Raw genomic sequence first — 23355 nt, forward strand, 5'->3', positions numbered from 1 at the left:
CCTATGGACGCTTGCCCAGCTTGATGAGGCTTTTTAATAAATTGAGTCCTTAGGCTGATGTTTTGATCTTGTGTTGACTTTTCTACTATTTATTTTTAAATTTTAGCATGTTTTAGTGTAATTTTTTATAGTTTTATGAGCTTGTGAACTACTACAAGCTCAGAAGTAAGACACAATCAATTAAACAGGGAACCGTGTTCTCAGTGCTTAAGTTCAGGTATTTTGTATTGATTTCTTAGTTGTTAAATAGCCCAATACAATTCTGTGGAACAGGCGTGGTTTATTTATTTATTTAAAATAGTTTTATCCCACCTTTCTCCTTAAAGGTCTCCCTCCCCAGCCCCATAATAGATTCCTTCCATATCTCATCCATGTGCAGAGGATTGTGGTATGTTCCAGTGGAACAGAGGTAATGCAGTACAGTTTCCTGCACTCTGGCCCTACATTTCACTCATGGCACTGTGATAATTTACCTAGCTAAAATACAGTTCAGAATAATTCAGTTAATTTTTCCCCAGTTGATGAATATACATTGATGAATAACAACATAATTGGTGAGTATACACATGACCAAATAGCCTATAGTCAGTAATCTGTTCCTCTCATACCTGTTGTGTTCTGTGATGGATATTACATCTTGACAAACTTATTGAATGCCCAATTCTTATAGAAGCTTTCTTAAATTTTTTATATGAAAACATTTTTCTAAATAAATTAATGTTCTTGTTCTTGTTGTGCTAAACCATCTCTATCACTACTGCTAATCAGAATAATTACTATCCACCTCCAGCTTGATATATTGTGTAATCAAGGTAGGTCCGGTTTGCTGCTCATAAATCACAAGGGAGCTAAAATGAACACAGCCAGGTGAACTGACTCAACAATAGTTAAACCTGGATATTCCATCTTTGCATACTCTTGAATGAATACATATTTAATAGGTACAACCTTTCTAATATACCCATGACTCTGTGTGGAATTAATAGCAAACACTGGAGATCATTTGCTACTTAAGTAGAATAAATTGGTTTTCCCCCTTGAGAAGCAGACATGACATCTTAGTCAAGGGTGCTGATTTTTGAAGCTATAAATGTTTTTGCATTTAGAGACCCAGATGAACTCCATGACCAAAGGAAGAAATAGCACACATCTCCCATATCTGAACACTTACCTGAATAGTGTTACATTTAAATTCTATCTAAAGATAATAATGTGAAAGCATGAATAGAAAGGTAGTGCATTAAATCTGTGCATTATACAACCAAAAGTCTTACTGAATTTACCAGGTTCGTGCACTGAATGTTGTCTGTACCCAATAGGATGATATACAGTACAACTATATGGTAACATTGTCCAGGGTGGTAGAACCACATGTTTAATTATGATGATGACAAAACTGTAACTGAAAGCATGTCAGTTACCTTCTGGATTATGATGTTGATAAGTAACAATCAAATTTGTGGCTAAGGTCATCTTCAGGCTGAAACTGAGGGATTCCAATTTGCAATCTCTTTGCAGTAAATATTATCTAAAAATAATTATAAAACAAGGTATAAGTGATTTATGTAGGACCTGTCATGTCATGAATCCAAAGAAACAATTCATCATTTCACAACTAGATGTCCTAAGCAAGCATCAGTGGGTTCTATGTGCAGGCATAATACAGTTGCAAATATCATTTTTCAGCAGTTTGCTAAATCTACTTCATTACTCACATCTTTTCCTCCATATTTCAAATTCCAACCACCTCCAGTTTTACAAAATGAAAACACAGTACTGTCCTGGAAAAAGCAACTTACCATGGATAAAACATTGCTTTTAGAAAGCTAAGTATTATACTTTTTGATAAACAAAGAAAAAACATATCTTATAGAAGTTACAATTCCATCAACAAGCTACCCCTAAAGTACAAAAAGTTCAGAAATTGCCAAACGATCACACATAAAGACAAGGAATTAAAACAATATGGAGGGAAAATTAGGCTGTCCTCCTCCCCTTAGTTACCAATTTAAAACAATTGCAAATAGCTGCTTCCTGAAATCCAAAAATCAGTGATTTTTGCAAACATATCTCTCCACAGATTTTTAGGATTTGATTCATAATTTTTAGGCTTGATCCTTTGGTCCATCCCCAAAACAGCAATGCTGAGAAATGAGAAAGATGATGATGATGACAATTACAACAACAGGAAGAACAGGAGCAGCAACTGGTGTGGGCGGTGATAGCTAGGGTTAAGTGACAGTTCCATATCCAAATGAAAGTAACATTTTGGATAATGATGGCTTGAAAAAGCAACTTAATTGCTTGACGTCAGCTGCCATTTCAGAAAGTGCCATTTGAAAGAAATGTCAGAATCTAAACAGGCCTTGTGGATTACCTCACTGCCAGCCTGCTTGTGAAGATGCCATTCTCAAGAGCATGTGCTGAGAAAATTTGGTGATTTTTGACAGTCCTTTCAAAGATTGTTAACTTCTTTCATCCTTCTGGTGTAAATAATGCCCTGGTTCAGAAGATGAGAATCAGAGTCATTCTGCGTTCATGAAAGCTAATATCCTGTCATTTCAAAGCCCAGAATTATTCATATGTCATTTGCTTTTCTGGCAGAGGTTATTTTATCCCATATATCTCCTAGCACTGCTCCACTAGACTGTTTTATGAGGAAACAATCCTACACTTCAAGTTTTCTCCCTATGCTCAATAAAGAGAGCCACTTCTGGTACAATGGCTTTGAAAGAAGAATCTCCCCTTCCCTGCTGACTTATCTGATCTTTCTGGAAGAGAACATTAAAGGATGATAGTTTTAATACAGTATTTCAATGTGTGTGTTTTTTCCTTCCAAAAACCTGTCATATAAATGGAGAGGATTTCATCCACTCGTTGATGGAGAAAAAAGTTTGCTTCAGAGAAATTTCACTTCAGGCTGCTGTGCTTTTCTTCACTCCTTCACAAAGTCCAAAATAAGATTATTTTGCAGTTCAGAGGATGAGAGAGTACCAAGCATTAATGATCATGGTTCAAATGGCCATAATTATCAGCACCTGTGGGGTTGTTTAATCATAAAAGCCTTTGCAAATATAAAATATAAATCATAGGACTCACTCTGGTGCATAGCCCACTGAAGTGAACAAGAGTTCCCTAATATGAATGACTGAGACCTGCGTCCTGCCTAAATCAACTAAAGGACAAATTTGGTGTTAATAAAAACATGCTGGAGGGCTGTATAGAGTGTCCTTCATTAAGTGTGTTGAAAAACAGCTTTAGATAATGATGGTGTTGTTGTTGTTATCAGTAGTAGTAGTTGTCGTCGTATGATAGTAGTAGTATGACTGTTATAGCATAGACATGCTTCTAAAAGATCCATTTATTTTCAGATTAATAGATACCCAAAAAAACCCACAATTTGAATTATGTCTGAATTTTTTCTAATCATTGTTATTTAAAACAGATTGAATAATAACAACAGTTCTATGATCCAAAGATTGACATTAAGTTCAATAGCATATACAACTTACTAATATTATCCAATATACAGCAGCAGGAAAGTGTTGCTTGTGTTCTGCATCATACTGTCAGTTCCAGCAGGGCAGTGAGGAAATTCAACATGACTGGTTGGGTTCTTATGCAAGGAGTGTATGCCTAGATGATGCCCCAGAATCATTTACAAGACTGGGGTTCCTTGGCAGACCAGTCAGTGAAGAAAAAGTTCCTTGCAGGTAGAACACTTATATAAACAACCAGTAATATTTTGCTCTTTGAGGCTGTATTAACTGAAAGATAATTTCCAAGTATACAAACATATTCATAGCTGAATGCTGGCTGCATGAACATAATTGAACACTGCAGTCTCTTTTTGAGTACAGTGAGTCGAGCTGAGATGTCCAGCGCTCCGTCTTGCCCGGTGATTTTGGACACCTTTCAGCCTGTTACGTCTGATACTGTCTCCAGGGCGCTTGATCGCTGTCGTGCCACCACCTCCTCTTTGGACCCTTGCCCGGCCTGGCTAATCAAAGCGGCCAGGCCGTTAACAACGGAGTGGGCCACGGCTATTATAAATGGGTCTCTCCTTGAGGGCAGATTTCCATCTGCCCTGAAGGACACACTCATTAGGCCCATTAGGAAGAAACCTAGTTTGGCGGCGGACGAAATTGGCAACTACAGGCCCGTCGCCAATGTTTCCTTCCTTAGCAAGGTAGTCGAGAGGGTGGTGGCCGATCAGCTTCAGGCGCTCTTGGAAGAAACAGATGCCCTGGATCCATTCCAGTCGGGCTTCAGGCCGCGCCACGGCACAGAAACGGCTTTGGTCGCCCTGTGTGATGACCTACTGAGGGAGGCCGACAGGGGTAAAGTGTCCCTGTTGGTCCTCCTCGACATCTCAGCGGCCTTTGATACCATTGACCACGGTATCCTCCTGGGGAGGCTCTCCGAGTTGGGAATAGGTGGCCTGGCATTGTCCTGGCTCCGTTCCTTCTTGGAGGACCGCCCCCAGAGAGTCCAGCTTGGGGAGAGGGTCTCGGCCCCGTGGAGCCTCAATTGTGGGGTTCCACAGGGGTCGATTATCTCCCCAATGCTATTTAACATCTATATGAGGCCGCTGGGTGGGGTCATCAGGGGGTGTGGAGCTTCGTGCCACCAGTATGCGGACGACACGCAGCTCTACATCTCCTTTTTGCCAACCGCAGGAGAAGCCGTCCTGTGCCTCCAGCGCTGCCTGGGGACTATACTGGAATGGATGCAGGAGAACGGGCTCAGGCTGAACCCGGACAAGACGGAAGTGCTGAGGGTGGGCCCCCCCACAGTCGGGGATTTGGGTAACTCCCTCTCTTTTGGGGGGGTGACTCTCCCTGCTAGGGATGGGGTACGCAGCTTGGGGATCCATCTGGACCCGGTGCTCTCCATGGAGTCACAGGTGGCATCGGTGGTCCGCACCGCCTTTTTTCACCTTAGGCGGATAGCCCAGCTGCGGCCCTACCTGGAAGTGGGGGCGCTCACCACCTTAGTACATGCGCTCGTAATCTCAAGATTAGACCACTGTAATGCGCTCTACGTGGGGCTTCCTTTGAGGCTGCTGCGGAAATTACAGGTGGTGCAGAATGCGGCGGCCAGATTACTTAGTGGAGTGAAAAAATTCCAACATATTTCGCCCACTCTGGCCGCATTGCATTGGCTGCCCATCAGGTTCCGCATCGACTTCAAAGTGCTAATGCTTACGTATAAAGCCCTAAACGGTTTAGGGCCTCGATACTTGGCGGAACGCCTACTCCCACCAAGTTCTACCCGGGTCACACGGGCGAGCCAGGAGGTGAGGCTGAGGAGCCTAACCCCGAGGGAGGCCCGGAAAGAGAAAACAAGAAATAGGGCCTTCTCGGCGGTGGCTCCTCGCCTGTGGAATAACTTACCTCCTGACATTCGCGGAGCTCCCTCGCTGGGCACTTTCAAGAATCTATTAAAGACCTGGATGTTTCGGCAGGCCTTCTCATAAAACTATTTTTTGATTTTCTTATCTCTTTATTGTCTTTTTTCTCTTTTACCTGTTTTTGTATTGGTTGTTTATTTTTATTGTATTTTAACGTTGTTGTAAGCCGCCTAGAGTAGTCCTCGCGACTAGATAGGCGGGATATAAATAAAATAAATAAATAAATAAATAAATTAGGGATACGTACGGGATTAACTCTGGGAATTTTAGATGTTGCCGCTTTTTTTATTCTTCTTGATCAATGAATCAGAGAAATTTTTTAAAGAAAATACTAGACATCCTAAAATTTATACTTAAGAAGACCAGCTTGGAATGAAGGTAGCAGCCTCCACCACCTTTCTTCCTCCTCCCCACCAACCTCTAGTTGTGCATTTTCTAATTAAAGTGCAGAGAAACTTTAGCCATTGTAGTCTGCCCTCATGTCAGTATGATTTCTGTGTGTTCAGAATACATTTGGTCAAACATTTTATAGGATCAAAATCTGATTTCACTGTGAAGAATTAAGAAGATGGTGGTATAATCAGCACTTCACTATTGCTTTTTTATTAGTACTTTAGTACACTGAATTGCAATAGAAGGGTTGAACTGACTGCATTTTAAAAGTTCAACTTCAGCATATGAATTAATCTATTTTGATATTTGAATAAAATTGTATGAAGACAGTGAACCAGGTAAATAGAAAAATGAACTAGAGAATGAAATGAAAGCTAAATATACTGTGCTTTAAATTATGTCATGACCTTTTTGCCCTTTTCACATATTTTATAAGGATTTTTACTTGTGTAAGTGTATATAATATAGATACTTTTAAAAAAATTAAATTGTTCATTTGGGATCTTGCTGAATTGGCTTGTTAAATATTGTGAATGGACTATGCACAATTTCTTTATGAAGCCATGAACTGCCATTTACCATCCATAATAATACCATCCAATAATTAGTTGACAGTTACGAAAGAACTGACTGCTTTACAGAAAGTGGCCAGTATGTCTTCTTCTCTGTCAGCCAAGCACTGCTTAAAGTGCTCAGCTTTGCTATCTATTTATAATAGTTGTATGAGTTTATTAATTTACAACTTGGATGATAATCTAAAATGGTCTGTTTGGAACTTGGTGTCTTGGTATGAGAACTTTAATTTTAGATTACGTAGTGAGCACTGTAATTGCCCATTGATTCATACTCAAAACCTGGACACGTATGCATCTAGCAGTTTTTTATGCTACTCTTTCTGGCTTTGTTTTTAGGCAAAAACTGGGATTTGACTGCAGCTCTCAGTGATTATGAGCAACTTAGGCAGGTTCATACAGCCAACCTACCCCAAGTGTTCAATGAAGGGAAATATCCCAAGCAGCAGCATCAGGAAAGAGAGCCTTCCCAACAGGTGAACAAGAATGAACGGCCATCTCTTCAAAGACAGGATGATATTGCTCAAGGTAAGGCACTTCTACTTTGGGTTTCTGATAGGCAAAGAGCTGCTATACACCATTTTGTAATATAAATTATGCAGCTACTATAGTTTGTGGTTTGGCAGGATTATTTTTTTTTTGGTCCAACCTTTGAAGATAGTGGCTGGGATGAATGACTATCTGGTAGTCCCTCAGACCCAGGGAAATATCTGGACATTCTGTACTGGAAACTGATAAGTTTCACAGTGCGTCTGTGTGGATACCAACATTTGTATATGGCTAGCGAGTAGCTACATTTTGTGATATAAGACCTTGTTTGCCCCTAATTTTCAAAGATTTTTCAGCAAAGAATGCATGGCCATAAAAATACAAATCGACAGACAGTTAAAGATTATTTAGAAGATTAGAGCTTTTCGTTTTATGCAGTTTACTTAGATGTTTGTGGTATACATAGACTATTGACATTTACAAACGAACTAACAAAAGCCTCAAATTCATCCGTGTGACAGGGTAGGTCCCCATGCTCTGTGAGTATGCCTATGTCTGTGTGACTGATTAGTGGATTTCCATAAACAGAATTCTGACATTTTTAAAAAGTCATAATATTAGTTGCTACTAATGTTAACAAAGTTAGAATTCTACTTGTGCAAACCCATTGAGAATGTTGGTGTGGCTCAGTGGGTTGGAGGGGCTGCTGTGGAGCCAGTGATCAGGAGAGATCGCCCACCGTAACTCCCGGGAGGGGAGCCAAACAAAATCACCCAACATGCATGTGGCTGATGTGATTAAATGTCCTGCCACCTGTGAGTCCTTGGACAAGCTGCAGTGTGTTGGAGTACTGCCAGAAAGAGGGATTGATAAACCACTTTCTATCTAGTAAACCATGTGAGGGTCGCTGTAAATTCAAATTTACTTGATTTCACATAATTATTATTAATCAGTGCCAATCTTATTTCTTATTTATACGTGGGACAGGAAGCAACAGTTAGAACTGGATATGGAACAACTAATTGGTTCAAAATTGGGAAAGGAGTGCGACAAGGCTGTATATTGTCCCCCGGCTTATTTAACTTATATGCAGAATGCATCATGTGAAAGGCCGGACTGGACGAATCCCAAACCAGAACTAAGATTGCCGGAAGAAATGTCAACACCCTCCGATATGCAGATGATACCACTCTGATGGCAGAAAGTGAGGAGGAATTAAAGAACCTGTTAATGAGGGTGAAAGAGGAGAGTGCAAAAAATGGTCTGAAGCTCAACATCAAAAAACCAATGACTAAACAAGAACAACAACAATCTTATTTCTGTGTAACTGCTATCACATAGCATTCGGTGTTTTCGACTCTTCGTGACCCCATGGACCAGAGCATGCCAGGCCCTCCTGTCTTCCACTGCCTCCCGGAGTTGAGTCAAATTCATGTTGGTAGCTTCGGTGACCCTGTCCAGCCATCTCGTCCTCTGTCTCTCCCCTTCTCCTCTTGCCCTCACACTTTCCCGACATCAGAGTCTTTTCCAGGGAATCACCTCTTCTCATGAGATGGCCAAAGTACTGGAGCCTCAGCTTCAGGCTCTGTCCTTCCAGTGAGCATTCAGGGTTGATTTCCTTCAAAATGGATAGGTTTGTTCTCCTTGCAGTCCAGGGGACTCTTAAGAGTCTCCTCCAGCAACACAATTCAAAAGCATCAATTCTTTGGTGGTCAGCTTTCTTTATAGTCCAGCTCTCACTTCCATGCATCGCTACTGGAAAAACCATAGCTTTGATTATGCGGACCAGATGTTGTCTAGGTTTGTCACTGCTTTCCTCCCAAGAAGCAGGCGTCTTTTAATTTTGTGACTGCTGTCCCCATCTGCAGTGATCATGGAGCCAAGGAAAGTAAAATCGGTCACTACCTCCATATCTTCCCCTTCTATTTGCCAGGCGGTGATGGGACCAGTGGCCATGATCTTAGTTTATTTTTTTATGTTGAGCTGTCACTCTTCTCCAGGAAATTTTTTATTTCCTGGAGAGGAGAATTCAGACAGCCTTGCAAAGATAAGAAAGAGAAAAGCAGAAATAAATAGAAGTCCATGAAAGCTAATAGCTAGTCATTTGCTGGCTCAAAGTACAATAGTAAGGTCCCAAGAGCCAGGCATGCTCTCAGTTATATTGGTTCAGGTGATCTGATGTTATGAGCTATCTGAAAGCCTTAGGCCATGCTGTGGAGTGTTTAAAGTTAATGAGTCATTCAGGGGTTCACAGACAACTTGCTGCTAAGTCCAGTGGTGCTAGACTCTGTTTACATCATAGTATTTCACTTGGGCCTTCACGAATCAAGATCAGTTGATCAGGTTTATTGCTTTTGCTAGAAAACGACAGGTATGCTCTTACTGCAAATAATTTTGCTTATATTTTCTGAAGCTGTGTTTTTGTACATGCCATCCAAGGTGACAAAACAAGGAAAGAAGCTCAGCACCTGTCTCTAGATTTGAGTATGATGGTTACTTCTGTCTCAACTATTCAGACATCAAAGTGAAACTTGGCTTGTTTGATGTCTGATGTTTTGCTGTGCTGCCAGGGGGTACTCTGTGATGAATTCTATTTTATCTGTTAGGGAAGTTGGAAAGGGAAAACACTGTATAATTATTAAAGATATACTGGGATTTAGGTATCTGGTGCTTTAGAAAATTATGGTTACTCTTTGAAACAATTTTTTACAGAAGTAAGTACCTTTCTTCACCATCTTACATAAAAATAAAAAAACTCTAGCAGCATTTTTGATGGTGTGTGTTGAACAGCTTCCCAGAACCACCAGTGCTAGATTTGAGAGAGTGCTTAAGTGTTTGTGGAGGGTTTTCTTTCTTAGTAAAACTAGGAAATATATATATATATTTCACTTGAACACAAACAGAATTCTCGCTCCTGTCCTCTAAAGATGCCGGCCACAGAGACTGGCAAAACATTAGGAAGAACCTCCAGAACATGGCCAAGCAGCCCAAAAAACTCACAACAACCATACATCACAGAGTTCAATATGTACAGCTCTTTGAGGTCATTGAACACCAGCTAATCTCTGCATTAGATGATCTTATATTATAAAAACAGCCAGTCAAAACCAAACCCTTTAAAAATACAAGTCTGTGCCTTCCACTTAAAGAACAGAGAAGCAGGAGGCTCCAGGTTAGCTGGGAAGGCAAGATTTAACATTGTCCTACCCTAAAGTAATTGAGCATCAATCTAAATCAGTGATTCCAAACTTTGGGTAATCCAGGTGTGCTTCGACTACAATTCCCATCATAATTCTGAAATTGAAGGGCTGCAAATTCCACTTCTTTTTTCACTAACTTAAAAATATAGAACTGAAAGAAGAGGAGATAGTTTTCTTCACCAATAAAAGGTTGCTTGAATACCCTGAGGCTACAGAATGCTTAGTTGAAAAAAGCCCACATTACATTCAATTTGCTTCTGAGTAAACTTGTTTAATTTTGCATTGTAAGTCTTATTTTGTCCATCTTTTCTTTCTTTTTTTTTAACAGAAAAGAGGCTCTCTAGAGGAATTTCTCATGCCAGCTCAGCAATAGTCTCTCTTGCTCGATCCCATGTGGCCAGTGAATGCAACAATGAACATTTTCCACTGGAGATGCCCATCTACACATTCCAGCTCCCTGATCTTAGTGTTTACAGTGAAGACTTTAGGAGCTTCATTGAGCGAGACTTAATTGAGCAGGCAACCATGATTGCTTTAGAACAAGCTGGTGGGTAAATAGTGAAGATGTGAGTTTCTAGATGTCTTGACCACTTATGGTGCACTCTGTTTTAAAGTAAGATTATTGTTGGGGACCAGATGCTTCTAGTAGAAACAAATCTGAAGTTTTAAATACTGTGTACCAATTGTATCATTTCACTTCTGAAATAATATAATACAAAAAAGAACAGCTAAAATGCACCTTCACTATGCTAAAAAGAAACCACTGCATGAGAAAGATATGATATAAGCTCATAAAATTATGAAAATGTGAAGATGACACATTTTCTTCCACATTCCCTCTTTCATTTACTCTCTTTCTCAGAACTTAAAATGAACAATGAATCTGATTTAAAAGTAGACTGTTCTTCACAAGAGTAAGAATTTCTTCACCATGCAGTAGTAAGCACAGTGTTAACTCTCCTTTGGCTAAGGAAATATATCACGATGTGGTTTGCATTTTGTTCCTTCTCCTTCATCAGATTATTGAAATGTCATTATACACATGCACAAATGTGCCATGCAAAGCATAACCTATACAAATGATTTTTATGTAGCCTCCCAGATATGTTGTTTTCAAGATTGCATGGCATCACAAGAACTTCCTGCAGACTTCCTTAGTGTCAAATAATGGGGGGCTGGAAAGGCTGCATCCTCTCTCACCAGAATCCAAATAAACTAGTGATAGATGTGTGGTACAGTGATGGGTTAACATGATGGTTGAATAGAACCAAAGCAGTTCTTATGCATTGAACAGCATACTAAAGAGGATTGGATGTTGGAAGTTAGTAGTAGGTGTGCATTGTCCTAATTACCTGTTTAACAATCTCAGAAGTATCTGTCTGGCCCTGACTGAAAATAAATTCTAAGCTAGAAGGACCCTGGAAAAAAAATTAATCATGTTCTTGCAGTTTTTGTAAAATCATATTGTGGGAGAATATCTAAATAATTTAATTGGTCAAAGTAAGAGATTAAAATACCTTTGTACAGTGTCATGTTGTTCTTCTGTCTTGGCAAAATCTTAGTATGCTGCAGCCACAGATATTATTGGCAACAGTTCTGCCAGGAATGGAGAAGGAACGTTTGTTGAAGGGTCAGTTTAGAAAAGCTTCCAGTAGGTCAAGATACAGGAGACAGCTTGTGTTCCGGCATAGCTAATGATTTCCTGAATTCCTTTCATTGTCTAGCCAAGACTGCAGGGACCTTTGAACAAAATCAGTTATACATTTTTGGCCGTTCCTTAGAAAGTGACCTGTAATTACAAAGTTGTTAGCATGTAGTAGATTGTTACAAAAATAACAAAGAGTCTTGTGACACTTTAAAAACCAAAAACCTTTTGTGGACTCTAGCCTATTTTGTAAAATAAAACCCATTTGTCTTTAAGGTATCATAAGATTCTCTGTTATTTTTCCTGTAATTTTGTTACTTTACATAATTTGAAGTACACCTACAGAACATGGTATGGTAAAAAACCTAGTGTCTATGTACCCATGTGCGTTCAGAATAGCATGATAACATTGGTTTTGCTCTTCTCTATAAACTGCATGTCCCTAGACACCTGTTGTACTGTTAAGTCCCTCACTGCACCCAAGAAGCCCTCTGAAATGTGTAGGAGCGATAGTGATAGCACAGATCCCAATGATATCTTATAGTCCAGTCATGACCTTTAATGCCTGGCTGATGGCAGTCCTGATTTTATTCATGGAGAGACCTGATGAGAGCTTGTGTGGTATGGAGGCTGTTGGAACTAGAGTGAACATTTGATGTGACTCAACAAATTAGTGTGAAATTAAGTATTGCTCTCTGCTGTATATGGGAGACACCACCTGCTTTGGAAAAAACCAGAACACACACTTGCAGTGGAGCAAGTTAACAACCTTGCTGCAGAATTAGATTCACTTCATTAGGCACATCAAAGATGTGCCTTTTTTCTATGCTAGTCCTTTTTGTGGAAGATGTATCACTATTTATTTATATTTATTTATTTATTCAATTTATACCCCGCCCATTTAGACAACGTCTACTCTGGGCAGCTTAGGATAAGCCTGACTATGTGCATTCATAGTCAGACTGCAGTGGCTATGCTGTAATATCAAAATGCTACTTGGTCTTTGTGTAAAGTACAGCCACACTTCTGTTATTGCTGGTCCTTACTATATAGTGTGATGCTGGTGTAGGATTTTTCCACACTGGTGTTTTTTTGTCTTAAGTATTGGGCATATTACAAGTGATTAGGGAACTGAGCATCATATTCAAACATAAAAATGTTAATGGTGAATTGCTTTAGATTACAGTACTTCTGATTAGAACTGTTTTTAAAAGAATACTTTTTTCAGCATCAAAAGGATAATAACACATTTTCCCAGCATCAAAACACAGTAATGTTGAACATTTAGGACTTTTGAGATAAACTATTCATGTTAAGTCCTTCATTTTTTGCTTATAAAAATATTGGATGCAGATACATATAATGAGCAAAAAAGACAGCCAAGAGCTTGTGATGAATAATTAATATAATAATCGATATTTATAATTCTACTTAACAACTGATCTTTCCAGACTGAACAATGACTGTAATTTTAGTTTAATTCTAGACTGCTATCTTTTGTTTCCAAAGGCAGTCCAACACCTTTTAAATTATGCTTCCCAAGTGTACACCTAATTTAGATAAGGAATATGCTTCTTGAATATATGTGGATATTACAGACTGATTCTAATAACTGAAACTGTTAATAATTACATTTACAATGGATATACGTTCTTCAGTTTATTTTATTTTTTTGCCAAGCTAATCTTGAATTAAAACAATGTTTTCGTAGGATGCATTAGATACATCAAGAATCAAATAATTAACTCAGTAGGAAATGGAGATATTAGTTATCTCAGCAAGTGGTGTTTTCAGAACTAAGGACTGATGCAAAGTAAATGTAACCTGAGAGGCACTGGTGGTGTTGTAAGCTGATACAAGACAAACAGGAAAACATGTCTCACTACACTGCCTACCAAATGCAACCTTGTATTTACTTTGTATTATATTTATTTATTTATTTATTTATTTATTTATTTATTTATTTATTTATTTATTTATTTATTTATTTATTTATTTCTGATCATTATGCACTGTTCCATTTGTGCATGGTACTAATGTTGTGTAACATTATTATAACATATTATAAAACACAATAAGATTTTCCCCACTATATCATAAAATTGTTTTCTGAAATTAGCTTGACCCCAAGCTAATTAGTGGAGGATGGAGTATGTCCCTTAATTTAAACTGATCCTGCTTGGTTTTTTTTAAAATCAGGTCGTCTTAACTGGTGGTCCACAGTGTGTACAAGTTGTAAGCGGCTTCTTCCACTGGCAACAACGGGTGATGGAAACTGCCTGTTACATGCAGCTTCTCTGGGTAGGTCCTCTAATATAGTAATCCACTCTGAAACACTAGCACAAGTTATGTTTTACTTTTCACCCTTTTTTTCTTCAGAAAAAAATAAGTTCATCTGGACAAGGCGTGGAAGTCGAAATAGCTCACTGTTAAAAGATATTGTTAAGAGAGTTCCTCTTAGTACTTCTGAACTCCAGAAGGAGCCTGTAAGCCTCATGTTTAGCAAGGATCTGAGAGATCTGAATACAGTGGTGCCTCAAACCCCACTGTTTCCAGTTTTGGGGACTGCATATTTCAAAATCTAACGTTTCTTTCATTGTACTGAGATAATTCTCTTCCTTATCTTAGAACATAAAATACCGTGTTTATATTTCTAGAATTTAAATATTATGAATTCTATATTTTGTTTGTTTGTTTTTATGAAGGGCTGGATTCTGAAGAATATTCTTTCCTCTCTTGTGGGTCACAGCAAGTTTGTGGGTTCTTGAATCATTACAGACATTTTAATTCTCTAGCAAGTTTCTTAAGGAGAATCTTTAGTTTCCTTTGAGTTAAATGGTTACCCCTTATCCATCCATTTCAAAACTTTAAAATAGTGACAATTATTAGATGCTAATTAGGAGAAGAATGCAAATGATTTGTGGCACAGCCAGATATAACTTTCCTTGTTGCATTTCTTTTTTTTCTTTTCAATAGTTGCAGTTTGGGGCAAGGGGTTGTACTTAATTTGTAACTTCACTGTATTTTTTTCCTCCATTCATTTAGGAATGTGGGGGTTTCATGACAGAGACCTTGTGCTACGGAAAGCACTGTACACTATGATGAGAAGTGGGGCTGAAAAGGAAGCCTTGAAGAGGAGGTGGAGGTGGCAGCAGACGCAGCAGAATAAGGAGGTTTGTACAGTACTAGGGAAGTGAATTCCTATATCATCTTCATGTGTGAGGATGAGAACCCAAAAAATAATTTTCACCCCACTCGAGGGTAAGATATTGTTTGGTACTCTTGATGAGAAAAGAGAGAACTAATTTGCACACAAATTAAGCAAAATCGTACAAATAACACTTTAATGCAAAATGTGCAAAAAGATGATAGTTGCAGCTTTTAAGGATTAGACACATCAGAGGAGGTGTTTGCAACTCTTTTAACAATCATCAAAATGTTCTGTGCCAGCTGTGTGGGTGTTTCTTTTGATTCTCAAAGACAAAGGACACCTGTTTTGGGCAGTGACAGTTTGCACAAATTATGAAAACCCAGACCAAAATAAAACAAAACAAAACATTGCCCCTTAACTTGCTAAGATGTTAAAAATCTTGCATGGTTTGAAAGCTCCTCATTGAAATGTCACTTCATGTTAAGGCAACCAAAACTGTTGAGAATGAAGAATTTAGTAAGTGTTCTTTATATTTCTGCACAATAAAGAGAGGAGAATTAACCCTGTGCTAATTTTTAATGTGTTTACAGTTGCATTATTTTGACATCCTTTATAAATGCCAGGGTTGCTAACTGATGAATTTGAGAGAACAGGGGTAAATAATATCTGAGTATGTGCAGAATGCTTTTCTCGTACATCATTAGCTATCACAAAGCAACCCACCATAACCTGGAAATAAAAATGGTTGAAATACCAGGCCAGATCACTGTATCTCTCCCTTATGATTATACTACTGTGGTTTTTATATCAGAAATCTATTTTATTGGTTTAGTCTCACATTTTTCAAGTTATGAAGAACATAAAGAATCTGCAGATCAGTGTTAACATCATTCTAGGTACAAACATTCATTTTACATAGTTCATGTATAACGGTAAGTTATTTGAAAATGTATCAGACAAAAAACAGAAACAAACAGGAGACAAAAATGTCGTGACACCTTAAAGACTAACTGCTACATTTTAACGTGAGTTTCATGAATCAATTCTACTTCCTCAGACATAAGAGTGAGACTATATGACTGGCATATTTATACATTGGTATTGTGTAGATTGGCCTGGGCTGAGACTGACTTTAGGATGAAAGTTGCTGAAGTCCTGATGGAGTTTCTCGAGAGCTTCTTTTCTGTGGCCCCAGAAACTAAAAATGTCATCAATGTACCTCAAATGGAGGGGAGAAAGACCAGTACAAAATAAGACGTGAAAGAGAGAAACAGCTGAAATATGGTATATATGGAGACCCATTTAAAAGGACTGAATATCAGTCAAGGGTTCTTAATTCATTATGAAGTGTGAAATGCTACATTAATTCACAGTTTGCCACTTGTGTTGCGCTTGCTATTGTTACCTTGTAGACTGATAACTGACATTATTCACAGCCTGATAGCCTTTAGTAACAAACAATTTTCACTTTGTATATTATCTACATCCTCTCCTCGTCATGGAGCCTTATCTAAATATGATAGTCAAATAGTGTCATTCTTCTGTTTATGGAAGTGGACTTGATCCACAAAATTTTGCATTAAAATACAGCCATTAGTCTTTAAGGTGCCATTATGTTTTTCTCTTTTGCTTTTTTTTGTTTTTGATTTGGATTGGGGTATAATATCTTTGTGCAGACTAATATGGCCACTCCTTTGAAAAGTACAAATTTGAAAATGTGAGATAGTGTAATTTTCTGGGATGTAATTACTTCTGTGTGCAGCTGATGTAATCCTGTGTAAGGCTGCATAAAATACCAGACATAATATAGATTATTTGTGTGTTATAGTTTGGTATCAGTCAAACAATCATTCAAAGAAAACCTGAAAGTGGTGCTGGAAAGCTTGTAGAATTAGAAGGGAGAAAATTGCACCCTAGCATGTCTTGTTGTTCTCGTATGCTGATTCCAAAAGAAAATTCATAAGAGACATCTAAGAGGACTGTGTATGGAAACTTAATTTAAAGCAGCATAGTATATTTAATTAAAGCTGATCAATTAATTTTTATTTTAACAGGAATATCATAAATAATCTGAAGCAGCTGTGCGTTCAGTTTTCAGGAAAAAAATTGATACCAATTTAAGCAAGATATCTATTAAGAAGTGAAGACACAAATCAAAGTGCCTGATGACCATGCTGAAAGTGTTGTGTTTGTCTTGTTTCTCAATTTTTTTTCTCTCTTTCCTAGTCAGGGTTAGTTTATACAGAGGAAGAATGGGAGCGGGAATGGAATGAACTGCTGAAGTTGGCTTCAAGTGAACCACGTACTCATTTCAGCAAAAATGGAGGCACTGGTGGTGGGTAAGTAGGTTGACAAGTCCTATTCCTGCTTTAATGGTCTGCTAGTTAGGAAAGTGTGAATGCACGAGGAGAAGGGGACAACAGAGGATGAGATGGTTGGAGAGTGTCAATCGAAGTGACCAACATGAATTTGACCCAACTCTGGGAGGCAGTGGAAGACAGGAGGGCCTGACGTGCTCTGGTCCAGGGGGTCACAAAGAGTTGGCCATGACTAAATGACTAAACAACAATAACAACAAGTGACATGTTTTATAATATCGTATGAAGAGTTGTGTATTAAGGTGAATACTGTATGTACAGTATGAATATCATCAATTAAAAAAATAATGCCTTGTGCCTTGTTTTGATTTTACTTCTTTTTCCTGTGTGGTTATGGGTTTTCTTCCCTTGCTTAGAGGAGGGCACCTTAATTCATACTGTTTCTGTATTCATGTCCTTATCAGCAGTTCTTTCAGGCTCATTTTGTCCTTCTCAGACAGTTCACGCCTCATGAACTTAGGTTTTTGCACAGCTAGTTGTACTCCAATTAGAACTTAGAACTCTTCTTTAAAGAAGTCCCTTCTGACAGCTTTTCTCCTCCAGAAATCAGAGTGATGGTACACTCACGGATATATATATATCAGTATTTCATCTATGTAACTCTACAATTCTCAAAGTGTAGTTCTCCTTAAGGTAGAGAACTGCCCCTCACCAGGGATTGTGCAGGCTTCTCTCTCCATTCATCCCCTTTGCCAGATCTTTCACTATCACTTATAGCCATAATCTGTTGCTGACAACACTCAAACAAATATGGAAGATTGTTGACTTTTTAATCCAGATTTTAAAAAAATATGATGCATCTCAATTTATTTATGAGTCTATGATCAGAATGAAGTGAAGGCCTTCCTAGAGTAACTCACCACTTGTTGGCTGATCCTTCCACTCAGAAGAGGCTTGCTTACCTTATTTGTCTCTCTTACCTGCTGCCTATCATGTATTGGTTGATTCTTGAACTGAATGTTTGAGGATGTATATGTGGATATCACAAGAAAATCTGAAATTGATCCAGAGACTGCAGTTCTTTGCCAGGATTCATGGTAACAATCTGAGACACGGAAATGCCTCAACACAGAATGTTCCCAGAGCACTTTTAGACATTGAACGTCCCAGTTCTTTCACTGTAGTGTTGCTGAGGAGAATTTGCATATCTGCCTTTGAATTATAGATGAGCCAATTTTCTTTGGTGCCAGAACAAACTTGATGCATCCTAAGTTGTATTAGCTTCAAAGTCAGCTCAGCATAAAAGGAGGGAATAAAGGATTTTGAACTTAACTAGCTTGCCATTGTGTGTTAGGCTTCTTGTTTTGCTTTGTTTCTATGAGAAAACATGTTTTTAATAAGAAGGAAAGAAAGGAAGGAAGATACATTTATTATCAGCTCTCAGAATGCTGAAGAATTAGAGAATTCTTCTGTGTGTCAATCTCCCAGTTCTGACATTGCAAGTGACTGGCTGATGAACTGTTAATAGAAGTGCTCATACACCCCTGTTACAGCAGCTCCATTGGCTGCCGATCTGTTTCCGGGCATAATATCAAAGTGCTGGTTCTAACCTATAAAGCTCTAAATGGCATAGACCCAAGCTATCTCAAAGACCACTGTTCAGGCAAGCTTTCCCTTAGTGACTGGCTGCCTGTGTGGGTTTTTTAAATATATTGTTGTACCTAGCTGGGTTGAATGTGTTTTGGTGTTGCTTTTGTTTACTGCTTTTTAGTGTGGTATTTGTTTGATCCTTTTTAGTATTTGTATACTGTTGTGAGCTTTAATTACTGTCTTTTAAGGATGTAAGCTGCCTTGTGTCCTTTTTAGGGAAAAAGGCAGGGGAAAACAAATAAACATACAAAGAAACAACATTGGTGGCAATTGTATCATGATCATGAATATAAGCAAGTTATATCTCAAATTGGCTTTCCTCATTGCATTCCTGAGTTTTGATTTTGCTACCTCCCCCCCCCCCCCCCCGTGGTTTGGAATTACCAAGAAGTAGACTTGGCGTGATGTTCACACAGTTACTAGGAAGATTTGTTGTTGCTTAGTCATTTAGTCATGTCCGACTCTTTGTGACCCCATGGACCAGAGCATACCAGGCCCTCCTGTCTTCCACTGCCTCTCGGAGTTGGGTCAAATTTAGGGCTATCTAAAAAAAGAATATCTGATCCAGTTGTTTCAACAGTGAGATGGAGGCCATAGCTTGGATGATAGTTTTTCTTTTCTGTTCTTCCCCCAAACCTGGCAGTCAGGGATCCTGAAGGTTAATTCATGGTTTACTTGATGGGTTCTAGATTCTGCAGTTCACTTGATGGATGCCGGATCTGCTGATGGCTTGTACACATGAATAAGTCATGACAGATCAGATACTACAGCTGAAAACTCTTACGTAGCCTCATATCATTTCAAAGACATTGTAGAGCCAGTCCATATAGTCAGATGCAATCGTCCAGTGATGAATAGGCACATGTGAATTTATCCTACAGCTTAAGAAGTGCTCCTCTTGGCTGTCACTGCTCATATATTAACAACACAGTACAAGAATTAAGCCAGTACTGAGAAACGTGGAAGTTGTCAGTTATGTATATGTTGAAATCAAAGCTTGGCTTTTAAATGATATTTCCCCTTCTCGTGAAGAGTTACAGAAAGGATTATTGATGCAGAACAGAACCACATGATCAGCAAATGTTATGGGTATGACATGAAGAGCCCACCCCCACAGAAATGCAAGCATGCTGTAGTCAGTAAAATCCAAATCCATCCTGAGACAGCCTTTCAAGCTAAATGTGGTTTTATTTTCAGTCTGTGCTTGAGTTGTGTTGTAAAAAGATGTTACATGTTTTTATGTACCTTTTGCATGTGGGGAATATAGATAATAAATAGTTCAGTGTAATAAGTAACTGTAAGAAGAGGACTAAAAACAAATCTTCACTTCTGATTTCTCTATGTTCGGTTTTCTAGAGTTGACAATTCTGAAGATCCAGTGTATGAGAGCCTAGAGGAATTCCATGTTTTTGTCCTAGCGCATATATTAAGGCGACCAATTGTTGTTGTTGCAGATACAATGTTACGAGACTCAGGCGGAGAAGGTGAGTACATCTCTTGGATATGAGCCATATCATTCCATTCTCAAGAAAACTACGTTAAACTGCAATGTTCAAAGGGTAAAATATCTAATGCTGTGTAGATGAAATATTTGCTCACAATGGTGAAAGCAGAATTTAGAGCCACTGTGTAGATGAGTAATAGTTAAAACTGTGGTAGAATATCCCCTAGTGCTGTCTTGAGAGTTTCTCCCTGACCATGTTGTTTTGGTCCTTCGCAGCTCCTACCTTTGCTTTGTAGCTCCTACAGTTTTGGCTGGTATGATCAAGTTTATGTATACTGCACCACTCTTAAAAGAAATGTTTGCTTCTGGATCCACTTCACAGTGATGGAACTTCCTTTTCCCTCTCTAAACAATTCAAGTATCTGAAGGTGTGCCTCTTCTCATACTAAACGGCCCGTGTCCATTAGAATCTTCTGTTGAGGCCCTTCAGGTCCATAATATAGCAAAAAAAAGAGAGGTATTCTTAATAATAGTATGGAATGTTTTCCTTCTGGAGACTTTTTTGACATCCACATTGCAATTCTTCTTGCCCTATGCTAAGATTTTTGTTCTCTCAAATATTCCAACCTATGTTTATTAACAATTAAGGGATTTAGCTGTTGCTTTGTTGTTGTACTGTGTGTGTTGTGATTTAGTGGATTCAGTGCTGGCATTGAAAGGTTTAAAGAAAATAAATATCCAAATCATTTCCCAGATTATGTTAATGACTGTTCAGCAGCGTGATGGGTCACATTGTATATTCCTGGTAAACCAAAAGACTACATTTGATTTGTTAGGTCATAAGTTCTCAGCCCTCAGTTAAGGACTTCCTGATTGTGTTCTAGTTTGTTCCTTTGTGGATTGTCATCACTGAATAGCTTGAGGTGCTGGTGTAAAATAAATAAATAAAAATCAGCATCAAAGGACATGACATTTTTATAGGCTGCGTATCCCCAGTTTTAAACCTTATTTCCAAAACCTTGATTTCTGTTCACAGCATTTGCACCAATTCCATTCGGTGGAATTTACTTGCCTTTGGAAGTCATGCCTAACCGATGTCATTGTTCACCCCTAGTCCTTGCCTACGATCAAGCTCATTTTTCTGCTCTTGTGTCTATGGAGCAAAAAGATCAACAGAGGGAACAAGGTATGTGATGTAAGAAAGGAAACTGCTTTTCAATGAAGGGGAAAACAGAGCAGATGGATATGCATACTGTATGCACTTACTTTAGCCCAGGATTCAGTAATCTATGAGGGAAAAGGCTTGGGCATAGCATGGCTAATCTGAGGTAACACAAAAAGGTGGTCCTTAACATCTTACTTTAACATCTTCACAACAGTAAGAGTTTTTTTTATGACTTTTTTCTTTGCTTATTGAAAGCTTAAATTCTCAGGAACTCTATGCCTCGTAACCACTTCCATATAGTATATGTAGCACTAGATGTAGGAGCCCTTTTGTTTCAATTCAGCTCAGGATTGATTTTGTTTAGAGAATTTAAACACAAACAGTGAGACATCAAATAATGCTTTCCAACAGTGTCCCAGTCAAAGCTTTAGGACTATAAAAGTAGTTTCACTACCTGTTTCTCTGAAAATAAGACCTAACCTGAAAATAAGCCCCAGTATGATTTTCAGGATGCTCGTAATATTAGCCCTACCCCAAAAATAAGTCCTAGTTAAGTGAAATCCTACCCTCCACCATTGTGCAGCAATCAGAAGAAGATAACATGACTGTATTTGAACAAATGTAGATTGTTGTACATAAAAATGAAAGATCCCCTGAAAATAAGCCCTAATATGTTTTTGGAGCAAAAATTAATAAAAGACCCTGTCAGGGAAACATGGTAGGATTCTCACCAAAGTGAGTCTTTGATTTTCATCAGTAGTACTTCCACTTGCATCCTCTTTGTCCTTCCACTTGCATCCTCTTTGTCCTTCCCTGTGGTTTCATGCAGTAGTATGGTTGAACACAGTCATCTTGCAAAGTAAAGTCCAAACTGAGAGATAGCATTTTGTTGTTTATAACTGTATACTGTTGCTTTTAGAAGATGCTGAAATCCTATATTAAGGTGTTGTATACCTACTTCTAGTTGTTTTCTTTGAAGATGTAGTTCCTGAGCAAAGCAGACACAGCCTCTTGATTTCTAAACCTTGCTTTATGAAGTAAGCAACTGCTGTGCTGAAATTCTTTTAATCATGGTGTTTTAGCTGATTTATTCCTAGAAGCCTTTATTCATGGATTTGTCAGTTCAAAGGCACAAGTAACTCTTTCTATCAAGGGACTGGTTTCCCATAAATGGATAAATGTGATGGCTGCACTCCCAGCATTGCTCAAAGCATTCTTTGATTTCAGCAGTACAAGGAGACACTATGAATGAAAGAGATGCGTGATTGTGGGTTGCCTGGTCAGTAGACATTTCCAATTCTGTTTAGGAAGACTAGATATTTCCTGGCAGGTTATGGGAGATGCCAAAGAAAGCAGAAAATGGGGCAGAAAATGCATTGTACTTCCTAATGTATTTGAGCCTGTTTGCAGCCTTAGGAATGTGAGTCTTCATGAGAACTCAGCCTTGACTGGAACGGTTCATCTCTTGCTAGTAAACAAAGTATTCAGCAACTCACATTCAAATGCAGCTCTCAAGTAAAAATCCCAAACTGTATCTTTCTTCAAATGGTATAGATAAGCCTATACTTTTTTTTTGACGCTGATACTGCTTTGCTAAAAGACATGTAGCACTTCTAAAATTTATCTTCTATGTAACATAATTTAGTTCTACTGCATTGATCTGTACAGCTTTGAAGCTATGACTGTTGGCTAATACTCAGAGATGAGAATTCTTCTACTCAACTGTATTTAACTGATTAGTGTAATTACCTCTGTGAAGGCACATATAAATGCATAAGATAAACTGGTAGCTGCTGTTGAGTTTCCATGGTTTCAAATGAACCTTCAGGTACATTTACATAGATAAGGTTGCCTGCTACCTTGTTTTGCTTGCTGTGTTCCAGCATATTTTAGCAGCAACCTCACAGCTGGAAAT

The 23355-nt window shown here is 38.5% G+C and overlaps 1 protein-coding gene and 1 long non-coding RNA gene across 3 annotated transcripts in view; one reads left to right on the forward strand and one right to left on the reverse strand.

Moving 5' to 3' along the window:
- OTUD7A (OTU deubiquitinase 7A) overlaps positions 1-23355 on the forward strand; it is a 70740-nt gene that overhangs the window by 24987 nt on the left and 22398 nt on the right. For both annotated transcript variants that reach the window (XM_020784739.3, XM_020784737.3), the window contains 7 exons: positions 6718-6906; positions 10396-10614; positions 13912-14013; positions 14758-14885; positions 17090-17202; positions 20188-20315; positions 21312-21461. In XM_020784739.3, coding sequence (XP_020640398.1) covers positions 6718-6906; positions 10396-10614; positions 13912-14013; positions 14758-14885; positions 17090-17202; positions 20188-20315; positions 21312-21461 — 1029 coding nt within the window. The remainder of the gene's footprint in view (positions 1-6717; positions 6907-10395; positions 10615-13911; positions 14014-14757; positions 14886-17089; positions 17203-20187; positions 20316-21311; positions 21462-23355) is intronic.
- Positions 89-11679, reverse strand: LOC144584580 (uncharacterized). The gene is made up of 2 exons (XR_013538927.1): positions 11585-11679; positions 89-1528 (listed from the first exon to the last, which is right to left on the reverse strand). It is a non-coding gene; the product is annotated as an uncharacterized LOC144584580 (long non-coding RNA).

This window comes from Pogona vitticeps, chromosome 12 (genome assembly GCF_051106095.1).
Source record: "Pogona vitticeps strain Pit_001003342236 chromosome 12, PviZW2.1, whole genome shotgun sequence".
In the NCBI taxonomy this organism is placed as follows: domain Eukaryota; kingdom Metazoa; phylum Chordata; class Lepidosauria; order Squamata; family Agamidae; genus Pogona; species Pogona vitticeps.